Source organism: Amblyraja radiata, chromosome 26 (genome assembly GCF_010909765.2).
Source record: "Amblyraja radiata isolate CabotCenter1 chromosome 26, sAmbRad1.1.pri, whole genome shotgun sequence".
Taxonomy (NCBI): Eukaryota; Metazoa; Chordata; class Chondrichthyes; order Rajiformes; family Rajidae; genus Amblyraja; species Amblyraja radiata.
The window spans coordinates 11,974,169-11,985,022 of NC_045981.1; the positions used below are offsets into that span (position 1 = coordinate 11,974,169).

The 10,854-nt window shown below is 42.8% G+C and overlaps 1 protein-coding gene across 1 annotated transcript; it reads right to left on the minus strand.

The window, feature by feature from the left end:
- Positions 1-453: 453 nt before the first annotated feature.
- On the minus strand, positions 454-10,348 carry btbd17 (BTB domain containing 17). Its single transcript, XM_033044249.1, has 3 exons — positions 10,148-10,348; positions 4,620-4,902; positions 454-2,460 (listed from the first exon to the last, which is right to left on the minus strand). Exons 1-3 carry the CDS (start codon positions 10,248-10,250, stop codon positions 1,380-1,382), a joined length of 1,467 nt encoding a protein of 488 aa, XP_032900140.1. The 5' UTR covers positions 10,251-10,348; the 3' UTR covers positions 454-1,379.
- Positions 10,349-10,854: the final 506 nt, after the last annotated feature.

The following is a 10,854-nucleotide window of genomic DNA, read 5'->3' on the forward strand; positions in this document are numbered from 1 at the left end:
ATGGTTTGTAAATGGTGTAAGTAAAGTTCAATTTGGTATACAACTTCAAGAAATACCAAGATTAAAGCAGAGCCTCATATTAGCCCAAGGAAACCTTGAGGAAAGCTTCTCCTTGCAAAAACGTGATTCACTATTGTTGTCTAGTGTGGCGTGGTCATTAATTTCAAAACCATTCATGAAGCAGACAAGAATATTAACAGGACAATCGTCTCTACTTGCTTCTGTTCATGGCCAAACAAGCGGCAGGAGCTATTGTGGCTCCTTGCACATGTAAAGGTGTGGCTGTTTCAATTCTCACTGCTTCACCAGTCTCTGACTTGCATTTGGTCCATTGGTGTGGATCATGGAGGAGCTTCTTTTTTTTTTTAAATGATGATGAAGGATGCATAGTTATTGTACATGCAATGGTCTGTCTCATCAATAGCCAAAGTGAATCAGGACAAAAACACACCGTTTGGTCCAAATAATATTTAATGTATTCAAACTGTTTTTGCTCAGAGCTGCAGATGCTGGAATCTTGAGGAAAGCACAAAGTGCTGGACTGACTCAGCGGGTCAGGCAGCATCTGTGGAGGATATGGATAGGTGACTTTTTGGGTCGAGTGTGAACAAGAGTCCCGAAACGTCGCCTACCCGTTTCCTCCACAGATGCTGTCTGATACATTGAGCCACTCCAGCACGATGTTAAAATGGTTGACAGCATGAACCTCCTACACTGGGGCACTTATTATTTGATATTTTCTTAATGATGATGTTTCAGGTTGTAAATTTTAATCTAGTTTTATTGTCATTAAACAAAATAAGTGAGTATTAGGTTGTATTTGGGGAATATTACATCACCAAATTATTCTTAAAATTTGTGTACATTTCATGAAGGAAATACTTGGCCAATGAAAGGACCCTTGAGAGGGTAGGAAAATGTTCACTATACACAGTAGGCCACAAATGATCATGATTTTTAATTACACGATAATAAGTGGAATAGATTCTAAACATTTTATTTTTCATTTCTTGGAGGCTCTATCAACTTTTCTAGTCATCTTTGCTGGTGTGGTCTACTTTCAACTATCGGCAACCATTCAATTTGTTAACAGACTTGCCGGAGGGCACAGGTAGACGGGATTGTACACTGTACGGTGCTGGCTCGAAGGGCCGAATGGCCTACTCCTGCACCTATTGTCTATTGTCTATTGTCCATTGCTAGAAATGGACTGATCAATTGTGGAATTTTTGGAATGTCAGCTATGGACGAGGGACCGACCGTTATATATTAAAAGGCATCTATCAGGCAGTTAGGGTTTCCCAGTTTCTACATGCACTAGACTTTATTTACAGTGACTGTTTTTGGATGAACCTCTTCTTCCGAAACCAATCATTTAATCAATTTATCACTTTAATCAATGGCTGGTAAATGGGTTTAATGATAATGTGAAGGTGAAGAGAATTGTCAATCAAGTACTCTGAGGAACGTTTCTGGAGATCAGCTTGAAAAAGGAAGTCACCGGTTTCTTGGGTACTTTGGTGGAAATTATACACGTGCTTCACGTAGGACCTTCCATCTTGCTGCACTTTCACCAAGATAGTCTTCTGAAAGCTGACTCCTGCAAAGCCAACGCTGTTGGTAGCAGGGTTGATTATTATCCTTGGCCTACCATCTTCTGGGCTGCGGGTCTGGAGTGCTCCATAACTATATGAAGAGTGAGAGTGCCTGGAGTTGACGGGCTTCCACCTTGGTGAGAAGAGAGCGTTCCATGTCACCCTTTTGCTCGAGTCGGAGTTACTGGCCGTCAGCTGGGTTTGGAAGCTGTTGCTACGATCATCTCGAGCAGGGTTATTGATCACCCATGGGGATCCCCAGGAACTAGACAAATAATTCCTTGGTATAAAGAGGCTACAATTGACATCGAAATATTTGGCAAACACCAGGGGTGTGGTGGAGTGAAACTGGAAAGCAAGGAAAAGTAAGTCGTGGACGGAACTATAATGCTCGTTGATGATGGGTGATTGCTTCTGCATGTGGAACAGATGCTGGGGGCTGATCATGGCGTAACGGATTGACTTGAGAACGGTGTCTGTGACTGTGACATCAGGTTGGTTCTTCTTTATCCATTCTTCGATTGCATAATAGATTTCCAGTTCATTTTCCACAACCAGATCGGAGCGTTGGAGCAGGGCAATCATCAGGTCATCGCTAACTGTTTGCCACTCTGGGCTGTGAATGACACTGGACATATTCCAAGCCAGAAACCGCTTGCATCTTTCCTGTAGTTCTTCGTCACCTATCCTGACCGAGTAATGATACCACCTGACCACATGGCCTTGTGGAAAAGCAGTGGCAAGGTGTTGAGTCATGTATTCAATAATGCCATGCTGCAGGGCTGCAATGTGGTACTTGCTGGCCAGTTTATGTAGTGAGACAACTTGATTCAAAAGGATGGTGATTTCACCACTGTACAAGTATCTGGTAAAACAAGACAGAAGCCTCCTGTTACACGTGTATTATTTTACTTATTAATATTAAACTATTTCCACAACTAGCTGGCAGTGGGTATATGGAAGGAGCGGCCAGAGGAGGTAGTTGAGGCAGATATTATAACACCGTTAAAAAGATACTTGGATAGATACATAAATAGGAAAGGGATATGGGCCAAACATGGAAAAATGGGACAAGCTTAGATGGGACATCTTGGTCGGCACGGACGAGATGGGCTGGAGGGTCTGTTTTATGCTGTATGACTGATCGTAACTAAAATTCAGTGAACAAATCTGAGAACCATACTATTTGGATAGCACTGTGCATGAACAGTTATTTCAGTTCATTTGTGTCCCTGAGACACACAAGACGTCTGGAATAGACATTTGGAAAGTCACAGGCTTCACGTTAGGCTTGGAAAATTCCTGTTTTTAAATTATGTTTGTCCTTGATTGAAATTTGCTTGGGTAGGCTGCAGGAACATGGTGATACCCAACTCAATTTCCTGGCAAGCATTCTTTCTCTTTATAGGTTCAATTTGCCCATCCCAAAATCCTACAATTTTATCTATTCATTTAATCAATGAATATTTATTTGCAAAATGTAATGCTTCCATTTACAGTGGTTACAATGCTGCTTGCCTTGTTGTCTTGTCAAACTTAGGTTAATTGATGGAATTTGTAAGCAAAATACAATGAATAACCAAGCCAAATTACTGATTCTTATAGGACATAATTTTCCTTACAATAAAGAAGTAGTACGTCATTCGATCCATTAAGTCCATGCCAGCTCTCAGAACAATCCCATTAATCCCATGTAGAAACAAAGAACTGCAGATGCTGGTTTATACAAAAATACACAAAGTCCTGGAGTAACAGCGCCTCAGGCAGCATCTCTGTCAAATATGGATAGGTGACGTTTCGAATTGGGAGTCTGAAGAAGGATCCCAACCTAAAATGCCACCTATCCATGCTCTGACCCGCTGTTACTCCAGCACTTTGTGTCCATCAATCCCATTCCAGAATTATTTCCCCGTAATCTATTCTCCTTGGCATGCCCTTCAATTCCACCCTGGTTCTCATTCCACACTTCTGCCCTGGGAATAATTTTCAATAGTGAATGAACCTAATAACCAACAAGGCTCTGAGAAATGGGAGGAGCGGAAGGAATGCACACAATTAGCGGGAAAAATTGGACACTGCAGATGCAGAAATCAGGAGCAGAAAATAAACTGCGGATATTCGACTTTGTCTGTGGGATTGGTGTGTGACAATGCTGAGGACTATATTCTGCATTCTGTATCTCGTCCTTTGCTCTATCTATTGTGCTTGGGTGTGGCTAGATTGTATTGATATGTAGTATTATTTATTCTATTTGGAATGCATGCAAAACAAAGATTTTCACTGTATCTCGGTGAACATGATAATAATAAGCTTAAACGTAAACCTAAAGATGCTGCCTGACCCGCAGAGTGTTTCCAGCACATTCTGTTTTTATTTCAGATTTCGTACCTGTTATCTTTTTTTGCTTTTCCTTTCATGACATGATAAATAGTGTGCATTCAGGTGAAGAGTGTACATATTCTCCTTGCCTGCTGTGTCTGCTACCGAGTTGGCCAGTGAGTGCCTGAACGTTAAAGATGCTCGGCAGAAATTTTAGGCCTTTACTCTTTTGTATGCTTTTCAATTCAGCCGGTTCGATCCTGACCATGGGGGCTGTCTGTGTGGAGTTTGCATGTTCTCCCTGTGACTATGTGGGTCTCCTCTGGACACTCCAATTTCCTCCCCGATCCCAAAGGCGTGTGGGTTTGTAGGTTAATTGGCCTCTGTATTGAGTTGCACGTTTTCCCTGTGATCGTGTGGGTTTCTTCCGGGTGCTCCGGATTTCCTCTCGCATCCCAAATATGTGCAGGTTGTAGGATAAATGACCTCTGTAAGAATTGCCCCTTGTCTGTAGGGAGTGGATGAGAAAGTGGGATAATATAGAACTAATGTGAATGGATATGATTGATGGTTGGTGTGTGGTTGGTAGGTTGAAGGTCTTGTTTCCATGCTGTATTTCTAATGTAAACTAAACTAAATCCATTAGACATCTCATTATGGTTATAATGAAGTATAAAGTCATAGAGATATCTGAACTGCATTTACCTGAGTAGTTTCTCAAAAATGACAGCACATTCAGCTGTTTCACGCAGAACAAGAGTGGTGATACTTTGATTCAGCAGGAGGTCCTCAAAGACATCACTCTGCAGGACGAGAAGAAGGTGGTGAGTGTGGAAGACTTTGACTTCATCTGAGTTCGCCGTGTAGACTTTCAGCATGATGTCACTTGAGTTGGAATTGTGCAGGAGCCCCTGAAGGTGATCAATGAGGACTGAAGAATGGTTGATCGTTGCAATCGCATTGTCATTGTTTAGATCTATTTCCTGAGCTATGTCGAAAAAGACAACAGAATAAACATAAATCCTTTTAAAAAGATTATCCAGTATTACAAGAAGGTACAAGGAACTGCAGAAGCTGGTTTATACACAAAAGACACAAAGTGCAGGAGTAACTCAGTGGGTCAGGCAGCGTCTTTGGATTGGTAATGTTTCAGGTTGGGATCCTTCTTCACACTCAAGTCTCAAGTTGAACACAAGTCTGAAGTCGGGTCCCGACCCGAAACATTGCCTATCCACGTTCTCCAGTGATGCCACCTGACCCGCTGAGTTACTCATGCACTTTCTTTCCTTTATATACTACATTGCCTTTTACAGCCTATTCAGGATATCTCAAAGCATCTTATAGCTAAAGAAGTTCCCTTAAAGCAAAACTACTGTTGGCTTGCAATGTCAGCCGCAAGCAGGCCTTCAAATATGTTCTGGAGGTATAAAAGGAACAGGAACAGCTATGTGCAAGGTTAGTCAGAGCTTGCACCAGTTGTGTGGTTGGACATGAGGTTTAGAGTGTGGCCCATTTGGGTGAACAAAGGCGTGGTATGGTGGCGCAGCGGTAGAGTTTCTGCCTTACAATGCGGGTTTGATCCTGACTATGGGTGCTGTCTGTACGGAGTTTGTACGTTCTCCCAGTGGCCACGCGGGTTTTCTCTGAGTAGCTGGGATTTTCTCTCGCAATGGAGGAGCCCCAAGACTGAAAGATCGATATGGCCCTAATGCGGGCAATTGGATTAGTATAGATGGGTAAAGAAAACATCATGGACAAGAGAACAACAACATCAGAATATTTCATACACTTTTGACCTTTATGTATGTCAATTGTTTTAAGGTCAATTCAAATTTAGGGGCAGAAAATCTATTCCCTTGCATTGCTTTTTGCATCCTTTGGCAGGTTGAATTTTGAGACAGCTCCCAAAAGATGCATTTAATAACATGACAGTTGATCTGTGGGAAAGCAGCAATTAGCGAATCTTACCCGAAGGCAGTCTAGAGCTTGCAAAGGGAATTGGATATGTAATTGATAAAATAGAAGCCATGGCAAAGAGCAGAAGACCAAGGACTAATTGGCCAGTTCAGTTAACTTCTCTACATCGGCGGGACCAAGCACAGGCTCGGCGATCTTTTCGCTGAACACCTCCGCTCAGTCCGCCCATGTCCCTTTATCTCCCCCTTCGACTCCATCCAAGGACCCAAACAGTCTTTCCAGGTGAGGCAGAGGTTCACTTGCACCTCCTCCACCCTCATCTACTGTATCCGCTGTTCCAGGTGTCAATTTCTCTACATCGGCGAGAACCAGCGCAGGCTTGGCGATCGTTTCGCTGAACATCTCCGCTCAGTCCGCCTTAACCTACCTGATCTCCCGATTGCTCAGCACTTCAACTCCCCCTCCCATTCCCAATTTGACCTTTCTGTCCTGAGCCTCCTCCATTGTCAGAGTGTGGCCCAGCGCAAATTGGAGGAGCAACACCTCATATTTCGCTTGGGCAGCTTACACCCCAGCGGTGTGAACATTGACTTCTCTAACTTCAGATAGCCCTTGCTTTCCCCCACTCTCCATCCCCTCCCCCTTCCCAGTTCTCCCACCAGTCTTACTGTCTCTGCCTACATTATATCTTTGTCCCACCCCCTGCCCTGACATCATTCTGAAGAAGGGTCTCAACCCAAAACGTCACCCATTCCTTCTCTCCAGAGATGCTGCCTCACCCGCTGAGTTACTCCAGCACTTTGTGTTAATGTCAAAGAGTGCGCTGAGAGAAGATGTGGCGTCTTTGAGATTCCACAACTAGTCTGAAGTGAGGTCCCGACCCGAAACATCACATATCCACGTCCTGCAAAGATGCAGCCTGACCCGTTGAATTACGGCAGCACTTTGTGTCTTTTTTTGGCATGTCGTCTTGTTTTGGATTTCACAAATCCTGCATTCTTTTGTCTTCAACTTGAAATGTTGACAGTTTCTGAGTGGTGGGTAGTTCCAGCAATTTAATTGCTAATAACTATAGTAGTGGTTGGTCATAGATGAGAATGGATTAATTGTCACCTGTTTCACACAGTCTCTTGCCCAGAGTAGGGGGATCGAGAACCAGAGGCATACGTTTAAGGTGAAGGATGGAAATTAATAGGCACCTGAGCGGTAACCTTTCACGCAAAGAATGGTAGGTGTATGGAATGAGCTGCCGGAGGAGGTTGTTGAGGCTGGTACTATCGCAACGTTTAAGAAACATTTAGACAGGTGCATGGATAGGACAGGTTTGGAGGGATATGGGCGAAATGCAAACAGGTGGGACTAGTGTAGATGGGACATGTTGGTCGGTGCAGGCAAGTTGGGCTGAAGGGCCTGTTTCCAGGCAGTAATAAACCTGGTGAGCAAAACACAAAGTGTGGGATAGTGGTAGAAATAAGCAAAGATCTTATAGCGGAGCTATACGATCATTGGAAATAAGTACACACTAGTGTGGGCACTGGGCACAGGAAAGAGAGGGGGGGAAGGGCAGGGAGTTTACTTAAAAATGGAAAATTCAATGTTACTAGTTTACTAGTTTTATTCTAGAGAGGGAGCATGGATAGAGGCCCTGTGGCTCACCGATCCGCGCTGAACTGCGATCCCCATACTGTAATGCTATCCTACACGCTAGGGACAATTTACGATTATTACCGAAACCAATCAAGCTGTAAACCTTTATGTCTTTGGAGTGTGGGAGGAAACCGAAGCAGTTGGAGAAAACCCATGCGGTCACGGGGAGAACGTACAAATTCCGTGCAGGCAGCACCCGCAGTCAGGATCAAACCCGGGCCTCTGGTGCTGTAAGGCAGAAGCTACACCACTAGGCCACTGTGCTGCCCCTTCTTCTATTCTACACACCAAGGACAATTTACAGAAGGCAACTAACCTACAAACCTGCACGTCTTTGGAACCTGGGAGGAAACCGGAGCACCCAGAGAAAACCCACGTGGTCACAGAGAGAATATACAAACTCCATTTATACGGGATCGAACCCGAGTCTCTGGCGATGTAAGGCAGCAACACTGCCACTGCACCACTGTGCCACCCACAATGTGGGGAGGTTGGACAAAGAGAGAGGGAGAACCGCGGGTATTACTTAAAATTGGAGATTTGAATGTTCATAGTGCTCTGCTCTGGAAAGTGTATTAAACTACATGTCTGACGCTCTGGAATTTGAACAGTTAATTATTGCTGCTCCTGTCAGTATTGGCAAGATATTTAGCTTTTGGGCTACTTCTATGAGCTTGCCTCATTTGTACTGGTCCTGTCACAACGAAGGTTAAATCAGAAATGTTAACTCATTTGAATATCTAAAGACATCCAAAAGGACAACACTATGTACTTGAGTGGATTCAAGCCCATTTGCACTGAAAGCTGAGTACACATCAGACCACTTTTAGCTGAGAAGTTTAATTTACATAAAACAACACGCCTCTTGCAATCTTTTCAAAATAAATATTTGAACAACAAAATCTATTTAACTTCATAAGGTTTTGCAGAACTAACTTCCAAGTGGTTGACTTCTCTTATCTTTGCTGTAGTCATTTAGTAGAATGACAACTGGCAGAATACTCTTTCTCCCGTTCTCAGTTCTCAGAGCTTAATACAAAGGAGCATGATTCGACCATATGGCCCCTCGAGTCTTCTTCACCGTTCAATAAGATCATGGCTGATCCTGTGCCCAGATTCCTGCCTGATCTCCATATGTCATGGTTCCCTTCGAGCCCAAAACCCATTTATCACAGATGTCACTGCATTCAATGAACAAACCTCCGCAACTTGCTGGAGTAGAAAATCGCAGGGTTGCAGCCCTCTGAGTGAAATAAATTGCTTCTTTTCTCTGTCCTTAGATGCTACCTGATTTCTTATCATGACTATGAACACCATTCAATGGTTTAATGTTTGTTTTTATTATCACGTGTATTAAAGTACAGTTAAATATATTTATTGCATACACCTCAGTAAGACTATCCTCCGTACATGAGCACAATCCCCCGGTCAGTACAGAACACCTTTCAAAAGTGTTTCAATAGCGTGACAGGCAGCATCTCTGGATAGAGGGAATGGGTGACGTTTCAGGTCGAGACCCTTCTTCAGACGTGCCATTTAGTCTCTTTTCATATTTTGCTGTTGAAATGAACCACTTAACTGTATCACATTTCTCCCACCAAATGTCCGCCCATTCATTCCTGTCTATGCTTTCTCATGACCTATTTCCCTCCTCCTCACTATTCACCACAGCTCCAGGCTGTGAGCCACAAGCAAATGTAGAGATTTTTGTGCTGCACATCCAAGTCTGTTATTAGTATATCAATAAAGAACATCCAAGTCCCAGGAATGACCCTGGAAATCTCCGCACTCCACCATTCTCTACTCGGATAATTAGTTTCCACTCCTGTTGAGTTTAGTTTTTAGATACAGCGTGAAAACAGGCCCTTCGGCCCACTGAGTCCATGCCGACCAACGATCACCCGTACATTAGTTCTATCCTACGCGTTAGGGACAATTTACAGAAGCTAATTAATCTACAAACCTGCACGTCTTTGGAATGTGGGAGGAAACTGGAGATAGGTCATAGGTCGAAGGTACAAACTCCACACTGACAGTACCCATAGTCAGGATTGAACCCGAGTCGCTGGCGCTGTAATGCAGCAAATGCAGTAATGCGCCACTGTGCCGTCTATTTATGCTGCTAACAACCATTTAAACCAAATTTTGCTGTCCAGCAATTTGCGTGGAAAGTTTATGATTGTTACTATATCAAAATATTCTGCACATTGTTACTAATTTGTAACGGAAAGTTCTGATTAGAGTTGAAAAAGTTCAATGAGACATGAAAAACATTTAAAACTAAGCCAAATGGAATTAAAATGACATTTCCAATTAATCTTTATTGAAAATAATGTACATGCTCCATGCTGTTGACGGAATTATTCTAAATTCGACTGGCATTTAATACACTGACACTATTTTGAAAATAGAGATTTTCTTTAAAATAAAACTATAAACAATCTACTTCGTAAATGTTTTCTTAATTATAATCTTTTCACATGGCAAGAAAGCCAACATTTCTGAGGTTCATCAAAACAACAAAATACTATTCTTGCCCCGTCTTCCCAATGTAACATTAGGTTGAAGGCTGCCTCCACAACAATGCTTGACGTACAGTATTTCACAAAGCATTGAAAGACAGATGCATACAAAGGCGGAGGAGTAACCTCGAAACCTCTTCCCCCTACCTCCTTCAGCGATGGCACTTAATAAAATCAAAGTAGCAAAGGGAAGAAAACATCTCATTTCGCTCGGACGTCTCCTGAAGAACATTGTCTCGACGGTGCCCATGTTGTGTGAAAACTCAGTCAGAATACATCTGGATCACTGGACACTTATGTAGGACACGGTTCCTTTTCAGCTGCCCCTCACCGTAAAGCCTCCTTTTATTGGTGGATTCTGGACTTTGCTGCCATGGAAACTGGTTTGAATCTGATATCTGTTCATCGCTCTGCTATGTTGGATGAATCTGCACAAAAGAATGTGGATGAAGGTCAAAAAGCTGCGACTACATTTAAAAAATTCGACGCGATAATATTCTTTGTCTTGTAACTTCGGTAGTGGATTAGATAAGTCAAGGCAGATCAAAGAAAAAGGCAGGTTATACAGGCATCAAAGTTATTTTTTATATATTTAAACAGAAAAAGTCAACTAAAGTAAGAACTTTCATTTGCAAAGAACATTTAGTGGTTAACCTTCTGAAGGTTCGTTGCAGAAATGTCGTTGGAAAACATGATAAAGAGCAACGGTCATGTGCTTTAAGAGGGGTAATTAGGACAAAGACAAAGTCCATCCCTACACTCATATGCACTTGTCCTCATTAAGGTTAATATATAAAATGGGATGAGGGGTGAGAGTTATTCGGAATGCCTTGAAGTTCGAGAAAAAAGTGGTG

What these genes read in the sequence shown, in the direction of transcription:
- btbd17 (XM_033044249.1), bottom strand. Translation starts at nt 10,250, where the DNA reads ATGGGCACCGTCGAGACAATGTTCTTCAGGAGACGTCCGAGCGAAATG. An exon ending in AAGTGCCATCGCTGAAGGAG is followed by an intron (nt 4,903 to 10,147) that starts GTAGGGGGAAGA and finishes TTTTCGACATAG; the next exon opens with CTCAGGAAATAGATCTAAAC. An exon ending in ATTTTTGAGAAACTACTCAG is followed by an intron (nt 2,461 to 4,619) that starts GTAAATGCAGTT and finishes TTGTTTTACCAG; the next exon opens with ATACTTGTACAGTGGTGAAA.